Source organism: Colletotrichum lupini, chromosome 1 (assembly GCF_023278565.1).
Source record: "Colletotrichum lupini chromosome 1, complete sequence".
Lineage (NCBI taxonomy): Eukaryota > Fungi > Ascomycota > Sordariomycetes > Glomerellales > Glomerellaceae > Colletotrichum > Colletotrichum lupini.
Window position 1 is genome coordinate 4,304,758 of NC_064672.1, and position 23,206 is coordinate 4,327,963.

At 53.5% G+C, this 23,206-nt stretch overlaps 12 protein-coding genes across 12 annotated transcripts; 5 read left to right on the forward strand and 7 right to left on the reverse strand.

Moving 5' to 3' along the window:
* Positions 1 to 746: 746 nt before the first annotated feature.
* On the reverse strand, positions 747 to 3,166 carry CLUP02_01279 (uncharacterized protein; the record flags this gene model as incomplete). The annotated part of the gene is made up of 8 exons (XM_049280321.1): positions 747 to 1,249; positions 1,322 to 1,600; positions 1,656 to 1,702; positions 1,794 to 2,136; positions 2,229 to 2,511; positions 2,578 to 2,941; positions 2,999 to 3,079; positions 3,132 to 3,166. 8 exons carry the CDS (start codon positions 3,164 to 3,166, stop codon positions 747 to 749), a joined length of 1,935 nt encoding a protein of 644 aa, XP_049136278.1.
* Positions 3,167 to 3,199: 33 nt separating this feature from the next.
* CLUP02_01280 (uncharacterized protein) lies at positions 3,200 to 4,055 on the forward strand (the record flags this gene model as incomplete). Its single annotated transcript, XM_049280322.1, has 5 exons — positions 3,200 to 3,225; positions 3,329 to 3,503; positions 3,563 to 3,634; positions 3,697 to 3,774; positions 3,849 to 4,055. 5 exons carry the CDS (start codon positions 3,200 to 3,202, stop codon positions 4,053 to 4,055), a joined length of 558 nt encoding a protein of 185 aa, XP_049136279.1.
* Positions 4,056 to 4,654: 599 nt separating this feature from the next.
* CLUP02_01281 (uncharacterized protein) lies at positions 4,655 to 4,897 on the reverse strand (the record flags this gene model as incomplete). Its single annotated transcript, XM_049280323.1, has 1 exon — positions 4,655 to 4,897. The coding sequence occupies one exon, from the start codon at positions 4,895 to 4,897 to the stop codon at positions 4,655 to 4,657; it is 243 nt and encodes an 80-aa protein (XP_049136280.1).
* Positions 4,885 to 5,215, forward strand: CLUP02_01282 (uncharacterized protein; the record flags this gene model as incomplete). The annotated part of the gene is made up of 2 exons (XM_049280324.1): positions 4,885 to 5,081; positions 5,167 to 5,215. 2 exons carry the CDS (start codon positions 4,885 to 4,887, stop codon positions 5,213 to 5,215), a joined length of 246 nt encoding a protein of 81 aa, XP_049136281.1.
* A 64-nt stretch (positions 5,216 to 5,279) lies between these two features.
* CLUP02_01283 (uncharacterized protein) lies at positions 5,280 to 6,380 on the reverse strand (the record flags this gene model as incomplete). Its single annotated transcript, XM_049280325.1, has 8 exons — positions 5,280 to 5,391; positions 5,472 to 5,539; positions 5,601 to 5,656; positions 5,708 to 5,967; positions 6,028 to 6,063; positions 6,120 to 6,143; positions 6,200 to 6,297; positions 6,366 to 6,380. 8 exons carry the CDS (start codon positions 6,378 to 6,380, stop codon positions 5,280 to 5,282), a joined length of 669 nt encoding a protein of 222 aa, XP_049136282.1.
* A 438-nt stretch (positions 6,381 to 6,818) lies between these two features.
* CLUP02_01284 (uncharacterized protein) lies at positions 6,819 to 9,769 on the reverse strand (the record flags this gene model as incomplete). Its single annotated transcript, XM_049280326.1, has 3 exons — positions 6,819 to 8,929; positions 9,027 to 9,275; positions 9,559 to 9,769. The coding sequence occupies 3 exons, from the start codon at positions 9,767 to 9,769 to the stop codon at positions 6,819 to 6,821; spliced, it is 2,571 nt and encodes an 856-aa protein (XP_049136283.1).
* A 202-nt stretch (positions 9,770 to 9,971) lies between these two features.
* On the forward strand, positions 9,972 to 11,000 carry CLUP02_01285 (uncharacterized protein; the record flags this gene model as incomplete). Its single annotated transcript, XM_049280327.1, has 1 exon — positions 9,972 to 11,000. One exon carries the CDS (start codon positions 9,972 to 9,974, stop codon positions 10,998 to 11,000), a length of 1,029 nt encoding a protein of 342 aa, XP_049136284.1.
* A 368-nt stretch (positions 11,001 to 11,368) lies between these two features.
* CLUP02_01286 (hsp70-like protein) lies at positions 11,369 to 13,546 on the reverse strand (the record flags this gene model as incomplete). The annotated part of the gene is made up of 4 exons (XM_049280328.1): positions 11,369 to 12,894; positions 12,949 to 13,251; positions 13,312 to 13,388; positions 13,497 to 13,546. The coding sequence occupies 4 exons, from the start codon at positions 13,544 to 13,546 to the stop codon at positions 11,369 to 11,371; spliced, it is 1,956 nt and encodes a 651-aa protein (XP_049136285.1).
* Positions 13,547 to 15,360: 1,814 nt separating this feature from the next.
* Positions 15,361 to 17,103, reverse strand: CLUP02_01287 (uncharacterized protein; the record flags this gene model as incomplete). The annotated part of the gene is made up of 6 exons (XM_049280329.1): positions 15,361 to 15,510; positions 15,640 to 16,091; positions 16,142 to 16,297; positions 16,359 to 16,457; positions 16,535 to 16,558; positions 16,614 to 17,103. 6 exons carry the CDS (start codon positions 17,101 to 17,103, stop codon positions 15,361 to 15,363), a joined length of 1,371 nt encoding a protein of 456 aa, XP_049136286.1.
* A 1,592-nt stretch (positions 17,104 to 18,695) lies between these two features.
* CLUP02_01288 (ribonuclease HII) lies at positions 18,696 to 19,748 on the reverse strand (the record flags this gene model as incomplete). The annotated part of the gene is made up of 1 exon (XM_049280330.1): positions 18,696 to 19,748. One exon carries the CDS (start codon positions 19,746 to 19,748, stop codon positions 18,696 to 18,698), a length of 1,053 nt encoding a protein of 350 aa, XP_049136287.1.
* Positions 19,749 to 19,849: 101 nt separating this feature from the next.
* CLUP02_01289 (uncharacterized protein) lies at positions 19,850 to 20,293 on the forward strand (the record flags this gene model as incomplete). The annotated part of the gene is made up of 2 exons (XM_049280331.1): positions 19,850 to 19,936; positions 20,033 to 20,293. 2 exons carry the CDS (start codon positions 19,850 to 19,852, stop codon positions 20,291 to 20,293), a joined length of 348 nt encoding a protein of 115 aa, XP_049136288.1.
* Positions 20,294 to 20,336: 43 nt separating this feature from the next.
* Positions 20,337 to 22,486, forward strand: CLUP02_01290 (cupin; the record flags this gene model as incomplete). The annotated part of the gene is made up of 4 exons (XM_049280332.1): positions 20,337 to 20,416; positions 20,502 to 20,641; positions 20,699 to 22,315; positions 22,371 to 22,486. 4 exons carry the CDS (start codon positions 20,337 to 20,339, stop codon positions 22,484 to 22,486), a joined length of 1,953 nt encoding a protein of 650 aa, XP_049136289.1.
* Between the last annotated feature and the right edge of the window lie 720 nt (positions 22,487 to 23,206).

Sequence of the window (23,206 nt, forward strand, 5' to 3'; positions counted from 1 at the left end):
AATCGAACGCGGCCCCCGCTACCAGGGAGATCGGAGGACCCATTTAGAAAAGCCGCCGTCTCTCGCGCCGTCTGAGAAGATCACTGAGACCTGCAAATGTTCTTACCGCTTTGCCGCCCCTGAGCCAGATTCGTCGAGAGACATTTTCACCGGTGCCTTTCAACCACGCCCCTCCAGCCTTTCTGTGTGTCAAGCGGGCCGGTCTGGTGGCGGGAGACGTGGCAGGGTGGTTGAAAAGTCTTTTGTGGTGGTAAAGAATGTTGTCTGTCATGAATCGTGAAAATTGGAGGGGCACTTTGCACAATCGGCAGTCATTCTCTACAGGCTATGCTACGTAGCTACGAAGGGAGGGGGCGCACGCAAAGTGGCATCATCGGGATATGTTCCGGTGCTTTCGTGATGTGTTTCGCTTACGGATTGTGGGCGGGCTTACCCATTCAGAGCCGCCCCCCCCCCCCCCCCCCTTCTTGCCTCTCCCTCATCTACAAAACAATTCTCCGAGTAAACAAAGTCAACTCGACGACGCTAATTACGTAGACGCGCGTGTGTAGTACACGCCGTAAACTCCCATGCTCTTCCCGTCTAGCTCAGCCTCATTTGGTATCAAAGCCCACCCAGTTCTCGACGTTCCACGGGTCCAACGGCGCTCCCACGCCAGTCAGTGCAAACATAACCACTCCCCGCCGCGTTCAGGTCTTTCGTCTACAAGCTCTATCTCGTACCTCGGCTCGGCCACCCCCATCCGTTTACGAGGCGGTGACGTCTACGCCGGTAGCCGAGCCGCTCCTCTTCTGATCCCGCTGCTCGACCTGCGTCTTCTCGTACGTCTCGCTCCCGTGGTGATCCTCGTGCGTGAGGTCAAACTTGTACAGCGGCTCCAGCGCGGCGTCCCTCTGGAAGAGGACCCAGCGCCTGAACCAGTAGGGCAGGGCCTCCGTGAGCTGGTAGCGCATGAAGACGCGGGTGGGGACCGCGAAGACGTAGTCCAGCTCCTCGAGGGTGCGCTGTTTGGTCTCCGGGAGCCAGAAGAAGATCATGACGAGGGCGACGACGTTGAGGCCCGCGTAGAAGCTGAAGGAGCCCACGACGCCGAGGTCGGCGAGCATGATGGGGAAGCTGATGGAGAGGACGGCGGCCCAGAAGAGGCAGGTCGCTACGGCCCAGGACATTCCTACCTCGCGGTGGGAGAGGGGGAAGACCTCGGCGGAGTAGGTGAAGGGGACGGGGCCTTCGCCTGGTGAGTAGAATGCTGTGACTTTGTTAGTGTTTTTTTCTTTTCTTCTTGATATGTCACATGTGGATGATATTAGAAGGGACGTACCGGCAAAGAGGTAGACGAACAACGCCACGAGGCCGAGGTGAGCGCCTCCGGTGCCCGGGATGAGCGTGCAGAGACCCGCGGCGAGCAGCGTCCACGCCATCTGGGGGAAGGTGAAGAGGAGGAGGGAGCGGCGGCCAAAGGTGTCGATGGTCCAGATGGCGGGCCAGGCGAAGAGGAAGTTGACCATGCCGAAGCCGAAGGAGGCGAGGAGGGCGTTGTACTCTGATGTGCCGGCCTCCTTGAAGATTGTGCTCGAGTAGAAGGCGATGATGTTGATCCCTGTCCGCTGGTGAGTAACGATCGAGAGGTGTTCAAGTTCGGGGTCACGACTTACCACACATTTGCTGGGCAATCATGACGGTGAAGGAAGCCAGCGTGGCACTGCACCAGATCACAAACGTCAGCTTCGGTACTCAATGAATCTCACGCAAACTCTTTCTTCGTCTCATCATGATATGGCATCATCACTCACCGTCTGATACGTGGAATGGTGAACAACTCGACAAAGCGCTTCGCGTAGTTGGACCGCCCGACAATCTCGGCCTCGAGCTGGAGCTGGGTGTGGATGTAGTAGATGTCGCGCGCGGCCTGGATCGGGTGGTTGCGCAGCCGCAGCAGCGACTTCATGGCATCGGGGAAGCGGTTCTTCTTGATGTACCAGCGCGGGGACTCTGGGCAGATGTAGATGAGCAGCACGAGCGGCAGGGCCGGGATGAAGGCGGACCCGAGCTGGAGGCGCCAGGCGATGGCGCCGGTCTTGGCGACGGCGAGGTTGGCTGCCGTTCCGGCTGCGATGCCGAAGGCTGTCCAGAGTTCTGTTGATGTTGCGGTCAGCATACAGCAGGAACTATACATATGACTCTCGTCATGATATCTATATCAGAATGGGGGAGAGGGTGGTACTCACGCCACGTCATGACGAGAGCGCCGCGAATCGGCGCGGGCGAGTTCTCGGCGGCGAAGATGGGCACCGTGCTGGCTTTCGCTCCCATGCCGATACCGAGGAGGATACGGCAGCCGAGCAGCTGCGGCCAGGTCTGGGAGAAGGCGCTACCGATGACGGGCCAGAGGCAAAAGTTGGCGGCGAAGAAGATTGCGCCGCGGCGGCCGAAGAAGTTGTTGAGCGGGTCTGAGAGCCAGCAGCCGATGAGGGCGCTGCCGATGTATGGCGCCGCGTTGACGAGGCCGACCTTTTGAGAGTGTTAGCATGTGATGATACCATAAACATGGCTTGCGGGTGAGTGAGTGAGACGTACAAGGAGAGTATCATGGTGCGAAGTACCCCCAATCCCAAACACCGTGGGAAACGACAGATTCGCGCCGTTGCTACCCGTCTGATCCCATCCCTGGACAGCGGCGCCGATGGAGCAGGTGATGATGGTGAGGTACAGGATCTTAGGGATGCGCCACTTATGCTCGATCTCGTCGCGGAGGACCTGGATCTCGGTGGCGTCGAGGGCCTCGGGGCCGTCAATCTCCTCGTAGCCCGTCGGGTCCTGGGCGACGAGGGCGCCCTTTTTCAAGACGGGTATGTATTCTTGCAGGCCCTTGTCGTGGGCAAAGGCTTCGACGTCGCGGAGGAGCTCGGCGCGGGTGATGCCGAGGAGGGGGTTCCTGATTCTGTTGGGTGGGTGGTTAGTTTACGTCCCATTGAGGACCTGGAGGCGGAGGACGGACTTTGCGTCGACGTTGTCGTTTAGGTCTACTGTTGCTTGCGATCCGCGACGGGCTTTCTCCATGTTGGAAAAGTCGCCCGAGCTGGGTGTGTTAGTTGGAATTTGAAGATTCATTGTAAGTGAGTAATGCTTACACCGCGGCTCCGTCTAGGTGTTTGTCGTCCGCCATTGTTGCGGCGCGTTGAGTACTATCGACGACTCAATGCTTGATGGCTTCTGGGTTGAAGTGTGAGTGTTTCGAGCTCTATACTCTTGGTCTATCACAAGATGACAATCAAGTCTCTACGATAGAATGCGCCTTGAAATCCGAGAGTGATCGTCCAACTCAAAGACAGGGCTCGGACGAGGAGAGGGGGAAACCGGGAAAGCATGGGATGGGCGCTGTCTGGTATTTGTATCTCTCCCACAGACAACTTCTCATCCCAACCTCTGCACAAGGTTCACGGAGACCAGATCGGCGCAACCACCTTCCCCCGCAAGTCAAGAACGGCAGCTCGAAGGCGTCTGTCAACGCGAACTAGGTAGACCGGCTTTGTTCCCCCCTCTCTCATGTCAATGGGACTAGACCACAGCGTACGAGCATCCAGAGGTAGATCCACAATGGGGCGACCCATGGGGAAAGTCCAAACCTTTGAAAGTGGATTCGCTGGGGTTTGGGGGGCAGGGAGATGGTAGCTATTGTTCAGATGAGCCATGGAGCAAATAACATCCCCTCACGCGCGCGTGGTGTATGTGAATGGCACGACTGGGTACCATGACAGTGGCGGCTCTCTCTTGGTCTGACCAAGGCAGCGGAGAGCATACTAGACTTCATGGTTCGCGGGTTCGGCCTTGCATGGCCCATCGTCTAGATTCCCGTGTCTAATTGGGCTGCCGGTCGAAAGAGATGTAACGATGCTCCGCAAGGGCGCATCTGGGTTGTGCGACAGTTGAGATCTCCACTAGCAGTGGCTGTCATTCGAAGTGAGTTCTGCGGACCAAAGCCCGGCGCCTTGGTAGTGCTCCTCTGTTTTGGGAGAATTGGGCAGAGATCGGCACAATATGATACCGGCTGCTAGACGCCGCAGACAGCAAAGTCGAAAGCAAAAGCTAAGCTCTTCGGGTCAGCCTTGGCCGTTAACGGTCCCGTCTTTGACTGAACGGATTCATGGTTCTGAGGGTCCATTGCTCTCTAGTCGTATCCTTCAGTCAAAAACCCATGGCTTCCCCCAGACTGATCTTGCTTCTCACTTCCTCCCCAGGAAAAGCACGTCCCGGCGGTTGAGTCCTGGCACACGCAACACACGTTGTGTGGGAACGTCCGTGTAGCAAGAGATAAGGACAGGAACCCTGGCCATTCGAGACAAGACGTAATTAAAAGGTGGGACCCTGTCGGACGGATACCGTCAGAAGTACATTTGAGTGCAAGACTCAAGCACATCCGACAAGGTTGACCGTCTTAATTGCCCTTGTCGTAAACATGCGAGGTAAACGAGCGAGCGGGCTACTGTGCGGCGCAAGACGGGAATGGCGTTGTCAGATGAGATGCTATCCAATTGCCGATCCCACTATGTTCGGAGAGTAGCGCCGTTTCCGGGGTAGGCTATCGACCGGGGGGAACGCTTCGAGGCGGGATCGTTTGTGGATTCTGTCGTTGGAGGCTTGGAGATGCCGCCACTTATCTCGGGGAATTTGGGAAAAGCCAAGACAGGACAAGAGATCTCGTCGAGAACGCCAAGAACGGTGAGATTGACGCCCTAGTCGAGATCAAAGTCCGTGTGCTTCTGCAACCGTGAGGTGAGGTCGCCATTGCATCTTTCTGTCTACGCTCCGAGAATCTAGAGGTGACAGAAAATAAACCGGGTACGCTTTCTTGACTCCGGGTTTGCGGGGTTTGGGGCACGGAAAATGCGTTCTCCATACCCAAAGATGGTTGAAAGGGAAGAGGACACAAAAGAGAGCGCGCTCGACCAGGATAAATCGACTCCTCATTTCGACGCCAGCATGAAGACGTCACCGTCTGGAGGCGGTATGCTTGCCATTGGTCTTTTTGGCAGACCAGTTAACGACATCTCCACTTGGAAACCAACCGAATGGCTTTCTAGGTACTTAGACTGTAGACATGGTGCCATAGTACGAAGGCACAGAGGATTTGGTGGGGCCAAGTCGGCAACAGCTCGTGTAAATCAGTCCCTGGAGTTTCATAGTACCGACAAAAGACGGCGAAAAGGCCGCGTGATTATTTGGTGGATTTGTGGCGCATTTTTTGACAGGAGGAATCCCGTCTTAGTCAAATCGTCTTGTTAAATCACGAATCGCGAATTGATGAGGTGTCGTCGGCTAGAGTCGTAGCCAAGAAATTGTGCTAGAGAGCCGCCCGCAATGCCCAGAATTGCCGAGAAAGTGCCCAGCCCTCTAAAATGCTTGTATCGTTGTCCGCAAAAGCTTGGGCTGTCGCATTGGGCTATAGGGCCGATGATCGCTTTCCTCTGCACCCTTGCTGGAGGATGCAGCTCTCCAGAGAAGCATTACTCTCGATTGATTGGGTTGGGTTCTTGGCTGACTGATAGCACCGCAAGCACATGACCTTGTGACCGGGGTTTGTTCCAAGGACGACTTTGCACCTTTATGTCCTTCGGCCAAGTTCCCGGTCGATAGGTGAGGTCTGAGTCGTGTTGTCCTGACACTGTCAACCAGTACAATGGTCATTTTCGAGGGACCCCTAACGAACCCCGCGGGGCTGGTGGAGGTATTTCTATGCGTTTCTCCAAAAGGCTGTGGAGGCGTTTGCCCACCTTCATCCCCGCGGCGGTTCCTCCAGCAGGCGAAGATGATGCGGAGTCTAAGATATTGTTCAGTCTGACTGCCTTCGGAAAAACAGACGTTGCGATTGTATTACAAGCTGATTCGCGAGTGCGTGTCCTGTTTTCTGCTCTGGGGACGCCCTTGCAGTGTCTACAGTGCCTTTGCTCCATCTGTGCTGCTGAAGACCTGCCACTGGGTCATTGATCTTTTAGGAAATCCACCCTCATATCTGAGGACTGAGCCTACCTAGCAATGCTGGGGTGATTCTCCTGCAGTGATATGCTGCAATCATTCATGGCCGGAGGCCACAAAAATTGATTTTTTTAAGGTGTTCCAACTCCGAGTTTCGGGACGTACCGAATCTGAATTGCTGTCGAATTGCTGACATTTTGCTAACTTTTTTCGCAGTTGGTTTCACCGACACTGAGGATCATGAGCAGCTTTCTTGTCGTAGGTGCCGCCAAGAACCAGGTCGCCATGAACCCCCGTAACACTGTGGTCTTCGATGCCAAGCGTCTCATTGGCCGCAAGTTACAGGACTCCGGGGTCCATAGCGACAGGACCCATTAAAAGTTACAGCACACCTGCTTTCCATTCATTGTTCACATCATGGATCCCTTTCTTACTTACCTTAGTATACTCAGGAACGGATTATAAGTGTGGAATAGCATCCGAGCACCCAAGTGAATGGAATTTCGGTAAATTTTCAAAGCAGTCGGTGTTTCCTTAAGAAGCGATGTTGTGTATGAGAAATTAGTAACCCTCTTTTTGGCCAGACATTTAAACCCATACAAGGGAAGATCGCTCATCTGGGTACATCACGGATTCCAAGCTTGGACTTGAGTACCTCAAATAGCCGCGCCAGATATAAATGACAACAGAGCAAGGACTGGTATATTGTACAGGGGCATTTCTGGGCGAGGCCGAGGGCTCTAGTATTACTTGAATATTGAGAAGGGTATCGACCACCGTATATCATCGTCGGTCGTTCTCTGCCTGGGTTTGATACAGAGCGTAGGCCCCCGAACAATGAAGCCTTAGTAGTTGTGCTTGAGAACCGTTTTGAGAGCTGCAATCTCCTTCTCATACTTTGTGATCTTGACTTGACTGCCCTCGAGCTTTTCGAGCAGGTACGTTACTCGAGACCCGGTTTGAGCAGGCTGTTTTGGCAGGCTGCCCAACAGCGCCAGCTCTCCTTCAGCCTTTTCGATGACTTTTGCCTCAACCTTCGTAAGCTCTTTCAGAAGGGCCAAGTCCATTTTGGCCCTAAGAACACGGTCGTCAAGCAGAAGACTGAATGCTGCTTGGTACATTGGCTTTCCTGGGCGGATCGTTTGCGGCCGGCCATTGTAGGTCTCTACCGTAACGAGCTCTGCGTTTGTAAGTCCTTCCAAGGCTGACTCCCCGTTCGCGGCGCCAGGGGTGGTGGAAGAGGCGAAAGTATCGGACAGGAGAACCTCGTTGTATCGAAGAGCATCGTGAGAAGCAAGCGCCTTGATCAAATACCACGCCTGCTCGGTGGACCATTTCTTGCCCTCGACAGTATCCTTGCCACCTAGAAGGTACATCTTGACGATTTCAGTGGCGCTCTGGTTGATTATATCTTCAATGGCGCGCTGGGGGCTTTGGCCACCCTTTAGTCGTCTAGCAAGGTATTCGAGATCTGTGAGACGGCCACCGAGGATTCCAATTGCCGAGTCCAGCTCCGAGAGATCGGGTTTTCGGTGTTGCTCGGGCTTATCCTCCTTCTCCTCTGCCTCCTTGGACTGTTCTCGGACCTTTTCAATTTCGTCCTCTTCGAGACGGCTGATGATGAATTTCTTGGCAACGTCAAGGGAGAGATCGCCCAAAGCAGCTTGGCGGAAGACGCGATCCGGCATCGCCTTCGATAGCGATTTTGAGTAAGAGGTGTCGTCTGTCAAGAAGATGACATGGGCAACATTATTCTGAACCATTGCCGCAGCCCATTCCGCAACCTTGTCGTAGACCAGGCTTGAGCCTTCGTTCTTGTGCAAAAAGTTATCAATGACCACAACAGCCCGCTTGTCTGGACGGGCCTCCAAGTATGCGTCGTCTGAAAGGTCGCCATCCTTGCCATCCTTGTCGCGTCCGGCGAGGGAGACTTCCTTTAGGGCCTCTGCGGTTGTGTGAAGGATTTTGACCACCTGCGACTCCAGTGTCTCGGAAAAGCCAGCCTTGACCCCAGTCGTGCTCTGAACTGCCAAATCGATCATGCTGCTCATGCTGTTCAAGAAAGCGAAGATCGGCTTATAGCCCACGGCGGCAGCTAGGTGTTTGATGGTTCCACTTTCGCCCCTTGCCTCGATGATCGGCTTGCAGTCGATCACCAAAACGTTTTTCCTGCCCTTGAGTGACTGGTCCAAGACGAGCTCCTTTTTGCCTGAACCCCGAGGGCCCTGAACAACGATGAAAGTGTCGGAGCTCTCAAGGAGCCAAGTCTGGATCTGCTCGATAAGGTCTCGGCGATGCTGCCAAACTGCACTGAACCCGGCCTTGTCAGCCTTCTTGTGCCCAAATGAGGAGAAAATGTCGGAAGTCTGGCTCTTGATCCATCGGTAGAATTTGTTGTTGCTCAGTCGGAAAGAATGTTGGATGTGGGCCTTGACGAAGAATTCGCGTATGGGGTCGAAGATGGCCACTGTGATGGCAGCAAGGAGGGCGGCAACGACGGGAATTACCACCCTAGGATGGCTAGTGAGCCAGTTCCAGATGTTGTGCGGTTTGACCTTTTGCTCATAGGATAGGCGAAGCCTTGTGCCAGTCTTTCCGCCACCAATACCTTCGTCAACCAGGAACCCATGAAGACAATTTCTCGCCATGATGGCGTCGCGGACGCGCGCAAAGTCGATGTACGCATACTTTGGGAGAACCTTCGAGTCGGAAGGCTGTGAAGTTATCTCGGCAATTTTACCGTATCTGCGAAACAGACTGTAGAGGGTCTCCTGTGAGAGTTCGACGGCCTCGCCGCCTGCATCTTTTCCTGTGAATTCGACCTTGACACGACTTTTGGGAAATCGGTAGAGATCTTCTAGCCAAGGAACCCCCTTGACCAATCCTGCCTGAACCCCACGGAAGGGGTTGAACCATGGTCTGAGGGGATGTTTCTCCAGCGAACGAGCGAGAGATGCTTATTGGTGTTAGTCAGGCATTGACACGAGTTCAGGAGACTCAGTTTAAACAGCGACGAAGACGTCATTGCGGACTAGAACGAAGTTCAAACTCACTCTCAATATCTTTTGGTACAACGTCGGAGCCATGGCTGAATTTTACAAAAGCTCCTCCGTCCTTGAGTCGCGGTAGGATCTCTGTGACTTTGATTGGGAGATCGTCGGGGATCGCTCGTTTTACTAGGTTGATTGGATCGGTGCCAAGGCCTCCGCCAGAGCCATCGAAGCGCTTGAGAAGGTCGGTCAGGTCACGGTCTGACTGCCATGACCGTCGGAGGAGGTAGGTGAGCTTGAGAGGAAAGAGGTCTACCAGCTATTGTCAGTATTGTTTCCTCGCGCCAGCGCTGGCCGAGATGGACATTGAACAAGAGGCACAAAGGTGGGGGTGAAGAGGACAAGACTGCGAGTGGGAAGAAAGCAGGGGATGTGATCAAGGAGAGAAACGGAGACAGTGAAGGGCATCGATACAACACTTGATGCTCGGAGGAGGCCAAGATTGGGAGAGGGTAGGACCTAGACCCGAGGCGCGAGGTCCTGGGTCAGATGCAGGAATGACTCGGCTGAGAGAAGGGGTGACCAGAAATCTTACTGTCAAAGAAGAGAATGGATTCGCTCTCCGTAGTGGCGATATGCCCGGATTTCTCGTCGCCGGTTACGGTACTCTCCCATGCTTTGGACGCGGCGCGCACGATAGCTCCATGTCGCTGGGATTGAGCAATTGGCCGGGGCAGGCCCCATGTCATCTGCAGCCGAGGCGCAGGCCTCATGCCGGAGCGAAGCAGCGCTCTGGTAGGTAACATTGGATGGATGTCGATGCAGGCTCACATGTTGCTTTGACAGCGAGTGGTGGAATTGAGTTTGAGGACGGGACGTTGAGAACAGCTGGATGGAAGGCAATGTAAGAGAATCAAGGCAGCCGACTAGCTTGCCTGCCTCACTTCACCTTACCAGAGCTGCTTAGCTCCTTCACGAGAAAGTCAGCCCCGGTGTTCGCGTGGGATGATGTCACGCTTTGCGGCTCCACTTGAAGGCCCGCGCGGTCCAACGCGCCCCATAACCTTAAGTTTCGAAACGGACGATATCTTATCCGAACCGACGACGCCCCACCAGAGCACGCGCAGCTATGGCAAAAATCATGCAACCACTCATTGGCTAGACGCGGCGTCTTGGAGGTCATTGATGGTAACGGTTGCCGACTTCCCCTCATTCTCGATTGCGTCCGACCTGCCCAAGACGATATTACCTTGGGACTTTGCCCGATTCTTTACGCTCTCTTCTGTTTTAAATCAACAATTTTTCGAAATGGGCTGGCTCTGGGCTTCACCATCTCCCCCCAAGACTCCCGCCCCGGGACAAGCCTCACAGGCTCCCGCGCCGACCCCGCCATCCTCGACTAAGACGACTGACTCCGAGATCGATCCCGAGATTGCAAAGTTCCTCGCCCTTTTCCAGAACGAATCGGGCAGTCAGCCAGAAGAAAAGGCGTCAGCGCCAGCACAATCATCCTCCCCACCGTCCAAGCCATCATCGTCTTCATCATGGTTCTCCCTCAAATCTTCACCCGATTCCCCCTCTCAAACCAGCAACCGTGCAATCACGCCACCCTCCGACAATCCCGTGGCTGAGTCCACCCTTCCCACAGAGATGTCTTGCCGCCAGGCATTTGACATGGCCTTTCACTGCCAGTCTGTCGGCGGCCAGTGGAACAGCATTTACCGATACGGCACGATGCGCTCTTGCAGCGAACACTGGGAGGACTTTTGGTTCTGCATGAGGATCAAGAGTTACTCGGGGAAGATGAAGGAGGATGCCATAAGAGACCATTATCGTCAGAAGGAGTTTGAAAAGTACGGAAATGGCAAGCCAAGTAGTGAGGACGTCTGGCAGGCAAGGACCACCAAGGTCCCACCGGGCATGGCATTTACGGAGAGTTTGGAGGAACCCACAATTAATGACGAGGAGTGGCAGAGGATGGAGATTGAGAGGCGGAAGCAGATTAGGCAGGGGCTCGGCATCGAACCAGCAGCATGATACAATTGTACAATAAGGATCCATCTCTTCTCACCTTTTTGCGGCCGGGCCAAGTGAAGCCCTTTTACTACAACCACTGCATTTTCCATTTTTGATTGAGTAATATGATTATGGGGTAGTATTCGAGTATCAGAGCACATCACAAGCATAAATGAATGAATGAACAAGTAATTTTACTGTTTTGTATTAGACTTCCTAAACCGCGGAGTCTAGCTAGAATACATCTCTGACCCATAACCGTGCTTTTCCCATCGTGATTTCATAAATGCAAAGAAAGCAAAAGTCTAGTCGTGAAACACAGTGGCTGCCGATGCGGTGCCACACCCATGACTCGGACTCTAAGGAAAGAATTCATCAAGGGTATCAATTTAGTCAACCTCCTCGACGGTAGGGCCGTCGTCGTGGTTGCCGGGGGGAGCGCCGCCGGGAGCACCGGGGAAGCCGCCAGGGGCACCGCCAGCACCGGGAGGACCGCCAGCAGAGCCGTAGAACTTCATCATGATGGGGTTGGCAATGCCCTCAAGCTCCTTCTGGCGCTCCTCGTACTCCTCGCGAGTAGCCTGCTGGTTCTCGTCGAGCCAGGTGACGATGGTGTCGATCTCAGTCTTGAGCTTCTCCTTGTCGTCAGCCTCAAGCTTCTCGTCGACCTTGGAGTCGCTGAGGGTGTTGCGGAGGGAGTAGGCGTAAGACTCGAGACCGTTCTTGGCAGAGACACGCTGGGCCTCGGCCTCATCCTCATCCTTGAACTTCTCGGCCTCAGCAAGCATGCGCTCAATGTCCTCCTTGGAAAGACGGCCCTTGTCGTTGGTGATGACAATCTTGTTGGACTTGCCGGTACCCTTCTCGACAGCGGAGACGTTCATGATTCCGTTGGCGTCAAGGTCGAAGGTGACCTCAATCTGGGGAACACCGCGGGGAGCGGGGGGAATGCCGGTAAGCTCGAACTTGCCGAGAAGGTTGTTGTCCTTGGTGCGCTGGCGCTCACCCTCGTAGACCTGGATGAGGACACCGGGCTGGTTGTCGGAGAAGGTGGAGAAGACCTCGGACTTCTTGGTGGGAATGGTGGTGTTGCGGGGAATGAGCTTGGTCATCATGCCACCAGCAGTCTCGATACCGAGGGACAGAGGGGCAACATCGAGAAGAAGGATCTCGTTGGTGCTCTTGGAGGAGGTGTCACCGGACAGAATGGCGGCCTGGACGGCAGCGCCGTAGGCAACAGCCTCATCGGGGTTGATGGACTTGTTGGGCTCCTTACCGTTGAAGTAGTCGGAGATGAGCTTCTGGACACGGGGGATACGGGTGGAACCTCCGACCAGGACGATCTCGTGGACCTGGGACTTGTCGACCTTGGCGTCGGTGAGGACACGGTCGACGGGCTGGATGGTAGAGCGGAACAGGTCCTGGCAAAGCTCCTCGAAGCGAGCACGGGTGATGGAGGTGTAGAAGTCGATACCCTCGAACAGGGAGTCGATCTCGATGGAGGTCTGGGCAGACGAGGACAGGGTGCGCTTGGCACGCTCGCAAGCGGTGCGGAGACGGCGCAGAGCGCGGGCGTTGGAGGACAGGTCCTTCTTGTGCTTGCGCTTAAACTCGTTGACAAAGTGGTTGACAAGGCGGTTGTCGAAGTCCTCACCACCCAAGTGAGTGTCACCAGCGGTGGACTTGACCTCGAAAATGCCCTCCTCAATGGTCAAGAGAGACACATCGAAAGTACCACCACCAAGATCGAAGATGAGAACGTTGCGCTCACCCTCAGCCTTCTTGTCAAGACCGTAGGCAATGGCGGCAGCCGTAGGCTCGTTGATGATACGAAGGACGTTGAGGCCGGCAATGAGACCGGCGTCCTTGGTAGCCTGACGCTGGGAGTCGTTGAAGTAGGCGGGAACAGTGACGACTGAGACAAGTTAGTTTGTGACTCTCAAGTGATGTTGGGACATGTGTAACTTACCAGCATTGTTGACCTGGCCGCCGAGGAAAGACTCAGCAGTCTCACGCATCTTGGTCAGGACCATGGCGGAGATCTCCTCGGGAGTGAAGGTCTTGGTCTCGCCCTTGAACTCGACCTCGATGTTGGGCTTGCCGCCCTTCTCGATGACCTTGAACGGGAAGTGCTTCATATCGGCCTGGACCTCGGAGTCCTGGAACTTGCGGCCGATGAGACGCTTGGCATCGAAGACCGTGTTGTGGGGGTTCATGGCGACCTGGTTCTTGGCCGCATCTCCGATCAGACGCTCAGTGTCGGTGAAACCAACTGCGGAAAAAGTTAGCAAGTGTAAAGAATTCGACAACAATTAGAATTCTTGATTCTTACCAAAGCTCGGGGTTGTGCGATTTCCCTGATCGTTTGCAATGATTTCAATCTTGTCGTTGGAGTAGTATGCGACGCATCTGTAGACTGTTAGTATATGTTGTGATCATGTTGGGTGGTGGGGGTATTTGGGCGACGACAAGGCGCGCTGAGAACGAGAAAGGAGCGCAAAAAGGAGAGTAACTTACGAGTAGGTGGTACCCAAGTCGATACCGACAGCCTTGCCTCCGGAAGCCATTGTGACGGTTGTGGTGTGTGGAAGAAGAGTTGTGGTGTTTTTAGAATTCGCGTGTGAAGGAGGGGTATCTTCGTGCGCGTAACCGGGAGAAGTTGTATTCCGGTAGAGTTGATATCAGCGATCAAGAATTCGGTGAAAAAAGAAATGCGCTGGACACTTCTGATTTTTTGATGGGTATTAAGAAGAGGATTGGATTTCGTGAAGAGCGAAGAGACAGGAGATGCAAAGAGTTGGTGTTTGGATTCTTAAAAGGTAGACGGCAGGTAGGAGGCAGGAGCGACTCAGTGCCCCGCAAAAATTCGAAATGGTTCTTTCCTCTTCCACCTACCCTCAATTGGTGGGGTACCACAATCGCTGCGGCCCAGCTGGGGACACTTCCAGGAGCCTCTCGAACACGCCTGAAATTTTCTACCAACCCCGACAAGGATTAATTCGGGACTAGGGCCTTTTCAGCCTTTCCAGGAGGCTTTCCAGGAGGCAAAGTTTCCAATTTTCCAGGATTCGAGGCAATTCCCCAGCGCTTCGCAAGGCGATTCCAGCGACGTGAGAAAGATTCTGCGAAAGGCGATTCGCTGACATCATAACCTTCCATGAGGTCTATGGAGGGGCAGCCCGTTTGCGCCCCTTGTCACAGTACCCTGGCTTGGCTCCCATGCACGCCTTAAAACTGGTCTGTGTAGGTATCCTCTACTTTTCCCCTCTCGTCCACGAATCCACACCGCTCCAGAAAAGAGAATTTCCATCGCTGGTGAGGTGATATCATCCAGACTGGGCCACGCAGCTGGGCCACTGCTGCGTGGCCCAGCGACCGGACCCAGCGACTCTTCATGAAGCATCCATTATCCACTACAACCATCTCGAATCTCCTTTCTGGGGCCTTTCTGCCCCTTAGTCAGACCTCTCGATCTCAAGCAACCGAGAGGCGACAATCGAAATCAACAGAAGGTGCGATCAATGTCGGTTGGGTTGTGAGCGCCAAGAAATGCGGCGGCGAAAGTGAGAAGGGATGCAAGGGACTGCAGCATTCACAAGAACATTCAGGCAGACTGATACTCCGTACAGCTAGGCAAAAGGAATTGATTTGGGAAATCAGGCTGCTATTGCAATTATTCTTGGGATTGGTGGTGTGTGAGGTGGTGAACACTGCATGCAGGTGCGCAAAGGGCAGCCTTTGTTGCCATGGCAGCCCAATGAAACCCACCATTGCGGGTTTTTCTCCTTCTGTTCCTCCTACTGCTATAGTCCCCTCTCGTACCTCTATGCTTTTTCTGTTTCTCATTTTCTTGGTACGTATTCGTATCTGATGCTCCCACTGATGGCAGTACCCAACAACGACTAAGCAACCAAAGGCGGAGGCAAAGACAGAAATTCCGCCAACACCAGCAGGAATGGCAAAGGTGCCTAAGGTAAGGTAGGTAAGGAATGCACGGATACTGTGTACTCCGTAGAGATGGTCTATCAAAAGCTGCGACAATCGGAAACGACCCCACTTACCCGGCCGACCGGCCGGCCCTGACCAAAGGAGGATCCCGCAACAAGTGGGTCTCCAATCGGGCTCGGAACCTCGAGATGACCACAGCCCGGACGGCTGTTCGGGTACAAACGACTGCAGTCCCGCAAATGCATTTCAGTCGAGTTCTCGAAACAAATAGATTCAACTAAGTAATCGAACTAGTGAGTTTTACAAGCACGTTCGATTGCAAAGTGTACCCAACGCGCGAGGGGACTATAGAATTGACCTCAAAGCGCGAGAGCGGCCTCTGCTAATCAGCGATGTCGCATATCTCCCAATCTGTCTGGTCCTTTCTTCCTTCCTAAATATCCTCCTCGGGATTAAGTGCCGCCGTTGAGTCGTAAACGAAACGACGCGGCTCCTTGCACTTGACATTTCCATCGCCTGCTTTCTCCGTTTGACCAGCCTCTGAAGCTTGAGGAGTGTTTTTTTCCTTGATAACGAATGGCTGCTACCAAGTGGTTCTGCTTGTGGAATACCACTGAATTTCAAAAACACTCCTCCCGTCAAGTAATTTCCTTTTCTCTTTGCCGGAAAGCAATCTGGGCCGGTCTGATTCTTCTTTCTCGGGAGTGAAAACCCTCAGTCCCTCTGTGAAGAAATTGGGTGCGACTTTGCGAAGCCTGATCGGCCACCCGTCTATGAGGGTGCTTGGGACACTTTCGGGTCCCATTTTCCACTTCTTTACAAATGTCGCGAGGATGGACGTTGCCTGGGCCCAACTCCCATCCATAGCGTCTCTTTGTTCTTTCGTACCATGGATCTTAGAAAGATCTGGCAGTGAAACTGCTGATTCCTGTGTCAAGTATCGAGTTTCGAGGTTTCCGTCTGCATTCGTATTCTCGATGCGACAGGCAACTCTGAACACTTCCTTGAAGTTGTCGAATAGACCGATGCCGGAAAATTTCTCGTATGTACAAGGATGGCGATTACCCGTCGACAAAATTGCAATCTCGACCGCGGGAACCATGTAATCGCCATCCTTGACTTTCCATTCGCCGCCATTATTCTTTCTCAAAGATGGCGGAGGCGCTGAATGGTTTACTTCGTGCCTCGTACGCCTTCTGGCATTGGGCGTGTACAAAAGGTAACGGCGAGTCTATCGAGATCCTTGACATTACTGTTGTCTTCCACTCTGCACGGCGGTCTCTTGTAGAGCCAGCAAGATGGACCATCCTCATGACGGATTCTTTCTTGCCCCGTCCAAAGGCCATTTGCAACACGATACAACTCCAAGACTGGACTGTTCCAATTGAGGCCACTCTCTGGGCCAGGGCTAGCTTTGAAGCCGGGTCTCACAAATGAAGAAATGGGTTCTGAAATTTTCCGAAGAAGAGTCGTCCTTCCCGTGGTAGACAGTGATGTAGAGTACGTGCTCGTTATCTAAGTTGTTCTCTCCTCAGCAGGGAGTCTATCGACCTCGGTAGCCCTCGATATGATTTCCTTGAGGCTAGGAATTCCATTTCGAAACAAACCAAGAGTTCCCATCTTCTCGAGACCTAGCGTTACTCTCAAGAGCTCATGTTCTCGTCACAAGTTACTTCGTCCACTAACCTTGAACCATTTCCCCCGCAATACTTGTGATTTTCTTTGGCTGTTTCAACATGTCAAGCTGACGAAGACTCACCCCGGCAAGATCTAGATCATCATTATGAATTTTACACGACTCGAAGAATGTGACCAGAAGGCGTTCATACGGCATCTCGATACTTTCGTCGGCCTTTGCGGCAGGGCTCGGCTCGTAAACTTCCGTAAGAGAACCTGACGCCGGGAGAGTGCCTATTTCGAGGAACTCCTCAGAAACGATGGCAGGGTCCTTGAACTTTTTGGGGTTGTAATAAAGTCCCCATCGAGTGTCCTCCCGATCGTAAACCTCAAACTCTAGATAGCGGTTTTTTGTCTTTTTGGCAGGGTTCCGAACTATTCCGGCAGTGCCCTCATCCAGCATCATGTGGTTGCCTGCCGTGTCGTCAAGTGACGCATGCTCACTTGGGATCCAAAAATTTCTGATTCTGGCTCCAACAGGGGTCTTAGGCAACGACATGATGAAGCTTCCGGCAAGGAAGTAAGTTCAGAGTCAAGCGCGGAAACAAAGCGACGACTGGCTCTTTTAAAAGTGTTTTGTTGACGGATTGGTGGCGAGTAAAGCGTATTGCTTTGGAAACGATAGTAGCGCAAAGGTGATCACGTCTGGTAGAATATATCGTGGACAGGTCACGCATAGTCGATACGGGAAAGATTGCCTCTAATTATATGACTTGAGTAGTCGCCTTAGCTTGCCTCTATAAGATCTCCTGCGGGTTCAGACTTGCGCTTCTTCGCCAACTGTGAAGCTCTTTGTACGTGAACAGCGCCTTTACCGCCCGGTGATTCTGCTGAAAGGAGAACGCAGCTTCGGCTTGCGTAGGTCTTTCTAGATTTCGAACAATCCTTCCTAGCCAGTTGTATGTCACGTAGGTTTCCTATCCATGTCACAATCCCTGAGTTAATGATTGCCATATTATGCTGGCTTCCTCGTAAAATATGCTGGTGGTAAGTATCATCAGTTTACCGCCACTCCAAAATGCCGTCTTTGTGAGCAGGGAACATTCCAAACATCGTAATTCTGCTTCGATGCTTTCCGTAGCTGTTTAATCCCCAAGGACCGAGTGAAAGACTTCTTGTAAACTTGCCACAGTCAAATGACTGATGGAGAGGGAGGGGCCTGCTGGCCTGGCCGATTCCTTACTGATAAGACAGAGAATGTGAACAGGCATTCCCGAAGCCGGGGTGAATATCGCTTATTACACGTATTGAACATAAAGTGTTCAGCAAAGAAGCGCAAGTGACAATTGATGTTCAAATGAAGGTACCCGATCACGACTGAGCCAACGTCTCTGACAACCAAAATGTGAATGATACCGAATATATCAAGTATTGAGTGCTTTCATGGCTGATCAACACGGTGATTGGAAACTTGAAATAAGCCTATCTACTCTTTGATGAAGAGTAGCCAACGGAAGATGCGACCATGTGGCGATGAAGATTGATGGTACGTGTTTTCCTGTCCTTCATAATAGATCGATCATGATAGCCGTACATAAAGTGTGCATCTGTGTTCATCGTCAAAACGACATGATGATCAGACTAAGGGGAGTCCGTCTTGATTGCGAGTCAAGTAGACAGCATGACGAGGTGCCACACAGACACGCCAATAAATGATAGGAACCATGTGACATGACCAGCATTGGCATGGCTGAGAAGGTGGACAAATGCAAAGCATTGGCTTGTCGCTGTTTTTCAACACTTGGAACATGGTTATACTAAGAAACGTGGACAATAAGGCTGTTCGTGATGCTGGCTAGACGCAGCCGGGGACTGTATGACTACGCCCGACCACCTCATTAAAGGACTGTGACATAATAGTGGCTGACTCTCTACTCTATAGTCATAATGATACAATGGAAAGGCGCTATCTGTAGACGATGTCGATGAGACCTAAACGTAAGCAAACCATCGTTGTTTACTGCAGCCTATTCACACATCATCGGTCATACATGTGGACGTCGTAAGGGTAGGCAGCGCAAGATATTAACACCTTCAAGGCGGCATTCAAACAGTGAGACATACTTTACAATCCCAATCTGAACTATTATACTAAAAAGCCTCTAGGCCAGCCGGCCTGCCAAACCAAGTCCCCAATTCATCACCATCTTCTTCCCTGTTCCCCGACGCAAAGTAGTCTGTCATTCGCGCGGAATCGCCGTCATCTTCGACCGGCCATTCCACCTTTGGGTTTCCCTTTGCCTCGAGCATGTCCTTGGCCGTGCCCCAACTGAACCTGCATTCGGGACCCCATCCAAACACCGGGTGCATGTTGGATCTCATCCATGACACACACCGTCCATCTGATGGATATCCTGAACCCCAGGCCATGCCCTCCTCTCCCTCTGCCGCAGCGTCAGGGGCTCGCCCCTTGTAGAGAACCTCAAGCGCAACATCACGGGTAACCTTTGCGCATACAGAAGCGGCCGATACGCAGGGGTAGAGACTGTCTGCCTTCTTCGCGACTGTAATCTTTGTTGCGGGAAAGAAGCGCTGGAGCTTGGCTTGGTAGGCGGCGGGCTGACCGACGGTATCGACGTAGATCTCCTGGATGTTGACGCCCTGCGCAAAGACACCCTTGATCAAGTCAACGGTGGCGTCCATGGCCTGGGCGTTGAGGTTGTAGTTGGCTCCCGGGCGCATCATGCCTGATGAGATGTCGCGGGCACTGAGTGCTGAGATGGCGAAGCCGCAAGTCTCGGCCAGGTCGGAGCCCGGCGTACACAGAGCCGTCATGAGTTGTGAGCGGACGGCCGGTGTGAGCACTTTGGAGTCGTCAAAGTGATGGGTCTCACGGAGTAAGGGGTCCGAGAGGGGAATGGGTAGGTAAAAGACACCATACACCATGGGTCCCAAGACCGGTCCGCGGCCGGCTTCATCGACACCTAAGCAGACTGGAGTGCCGGACGCTGCCGGTGAATCTGATTCGTCAGGTGTGCTGGTTTTTGTCGATGAGGCTGGTGGGAGAAGTGTTGAGGGAACTGGGGAGAAGTATGTGTATGAGTCGCCCGAGAGAATGGCCTTTTCGTTGATAGAAGGGGGAACAAAGGCACCCGGGGCTGGAGTCTCGAGAGCGATATCCTCGACCATTGGAGAGTCTTCCATTGTGACTGGTGAACTGGAGATGAGTTGAGAGCAATCTGGATTCGCCCTAGGTATCGCTTCTAAGGTAAAAGAGCAGTGTCGTATGAACGGTATGTTGTCGTATGGGTATATTTTTGAGAATTAAGTGCAACACGTCTTTTCCAAACTCCGAGCTGAATACCAAAATAGTTGAGACTGTGAAGACCAAGGTCAGTTGTTCACTCAAAGTGACTTGAACTTAGGACCGGGAAATCTTGTTGGCTAGCCCCTCGACGCGTCTAGATTAATGGGGACGCGTTGAGCAGGGGCGCCAAGTCCACAAGTACCTGCCCCTGTCAACCCCGATTTGCAGCAGGCCCCGGCCACTGAAAGTCCATCGACACAGGTGTGTCCAGCGCGCGTCGTCAATTTACTTGCCAACCAAAAAGTTGCGCGCGGTCAACCTCCCCAACAACACCTCACCCCAAGATAAACACGGCCACGATCTGGTCCACAACGTCCCTTCATTCTCACCCGAGTCACTCGTGCTGAAGACCCAGATCGGGATGCTCCATCTCGAATTTTAATCAAATTTCTCGAACCGGACCATTTCACAACTACACATTCGCAATGGCACCGCCGCGACAGAGCAACGTCCGTCGTCGCGAGACCTCCACAGGCGATTTCCATGAGCTTGGTGTGAAAGGACGGTGCGTCGCGCACTCCTTCTCTCGGGCTGGCGTGGATCGCAAGCTCGAATTTGTATATGGACTTGTTAGACTGACATCCCAACAGCAAGACTGGCATTGAATTGCCCGACACGGGCGTACGCGACGAACATGGCATGCAACCCATCGACGGCCTTTTCTCCTCACCGGAGAAGGACAATGGATCCGCCAGCGACGATGGAGAACAGGACATGGAGCTGGAGTCGGGTAAGCCCTACTGAGATCATGCAACATCGCTGGCTTTCTGACGAAGCTCCGTATTAGAATCCGGTCCCGGGCCTTCCACCATTATGAAGAACCACCCTCGGCTCGTTCCCCGAGGGACCTCCCCGCGCAAGACAAACCTCGGATCACCTGCGATGCGCCACCCGAGCTTCGGCCCTTCCTCGTCACCGACACGGCTGTCACCCCAGCGGAGATCATCGTCGCCGATAGAACCTCAGCCAACTCGTGGAGCTCCAGTTTCACGCAAACTTGACTACGGCGCCCTGGAGAAAAACGGACCCGGGTTGAACGGTAAACGTCCCAACGGATTCAAGAGTGGACGCGCAGTCTCTTCCGAAGACGAAGAAGAAGAGGAGGCTGTGCTACAGGCGCAAAATGGCCATGTCGAAAACGGGGAGGAGGAGTCGATGCAAATGGTCAGCATGGACGACGGTCAAGTGCCAGAACCCGAATCTGAGCCAGCAGCATCGGAAACAGAGGAAATTTCAGAAGCGGAGGCTCCGAAGCAGCCTACCAAGCGCAAAGGCCGTCCGCCAAAGGCGAAGCCAGCTATCCAGGAAGAGGCAGAGGAACAGTCAAACCGTGAGTCCGAACCAGAAGAAGCGCCTGTCAAGAGGAGAGGCAGGCCAGCCAAGGGCAAGGGCAAGGAGAAGACCCAGTCAGACGAACCTGAGCCTGAGGCGGAAGAGGTCAGCGCGCCCAAACGACGACGCTCGCGTAATTCCGACGGAGACAAGGCGGAGCAAGAAGAGGAAGACGATCGCGCATCCAAACGACAGCGGAAAGAACCAAAGAAGGCAACGGGCGGAGCAAGGGGGCGGCCGAAAGCTGCGCCCCAGGAGGAAGAGGGGGAATCATCGAAGCAGACGGCTAAGGCCGCCTCAAAAGCCAAACCAGGACCCAAAGGCAGGCCAGGACGCAAGCCGCAAGCCGCAGCGGGCGAGGACTCGATTCTGGGCGTGGTGCAAAAGGGGCCGCCCATGCCTAAAGCGCGCGGTCTGGTATCGCAAAAGCAGAAGCAGGACCCCCATTCCATCACCCACACGAGATCCGGTCGCCAGTCCTACAAGCCTTTGGCGTTCTGGAAGAACGAGCACGTCACCTACGACGAGGACGAGGCTTTCGAAGATGGAAAGAAGGGCAACAAATTTCTCCTGCCGAGCGTCAAGGAGGTCGTCCGCGTCGAGGAAGAGGAGCGGGAGGCTGCGAGGAAGGGCAGGCCAAGAGGCCGCAGGCCTACTGCCAAGGCAGGCAGACGGCGACAGCAGGTCGAATCCGAGGACGAGGAGCCGGCGGAACCATGGGAGCAGGACCCGGGCAGCGTCGACGGCGAAATTGTGGTCTGGCAGCCGGAGCACGAGTTCAACCCGCCCGCTATCAACGAGCAGGTCGAGATCGACGAGGAGCGGATCGCCGTCGCCGCGGGCGCCATCCAGACGAGGGACATTCGGGACGCGACGTTTCGCTTCGCAAAGACACTCAGCTTGCCGTTCTTCGGCTCGGGCGTCGTCGACCTCCCGCCCGGCGCAGAAAAGCGGCCGAAAAACTCGCGTAAGATGCAGATGGTGTTTTTCGTCTTCCAAGGCAAGGTCTTGGTTACGGTACACGAGTCCCAGTTTAGAATAAGCGCCGGTGGCATGTGGTTTGTGCCAAGAGGTAAGCCGTTCCTGTCTGCGTCTCGAGTAGGAATGATTTACTGACTGTCGTGCAGGGAACTATTACAGTATCCACAACGACTACGAAAACCCAGCTCGCATCTTCTTTGCTCAGGGTTGCGAGATGAGCAATGCGGGGGCCAACTTCTCCCAGGATACGACTATAGGCTGAAAGTCGATTTGTGGATGATAGAGACGGCGGATCTACATCGGCTCGTCTGTTAGGTTTCTTTTAGTTGTTTGGCTGTCGGCAGTGTGTTTTGCGAGATATCCCGTCTTCTCTTTCTCCCTCTGAAAAGTGGCTCAAGAGGTAGCCCGTTTGGATTCGGTTTCGAGCTGTTGGATGAGGGTTTCCCTTTTGGGTCCAAGAACAGGATTTTCTTAAACCGAGGGGAGAGCTTGCGCCGTGGTCCGGGATGAGCGAGTTGGAGGACTATCATGAGGAGTAGCGGCTGTTTTTTTGTGTTTTTGAAGGGAGGTTTATAATTGCATCAATCAATATCCACGAAGTCGCGTTTCTTGAGTATTGGATCCCGTTTTCTGTGATAAACTTGCCATTGCAACAGTGTACTTTGTGAATGGACTTGGTGATGTATGGCAAACATGTGAAACCAGAAGCCTTGGATGCGCAGGTTACTTCGTTTCATCACCTTGCGTCAAATCCTTTCATATGAGAATCAAGGCTGACGATATCGTGCGAGCAAATTCATGGGCTTACACGGGTGTCACATGGCACTTCATCATAACTGAAAAACGTATCTTATAGACATTATATCCTTTGCCTCCCTATTCATAAAACCCCTTCTTCCCTCGCTCTATCGGGCGTCTGGAACGCAGCCTCATTTTCAGCTGTTCACAACTAACTACCTTAACCTAAACACACAAACACGCG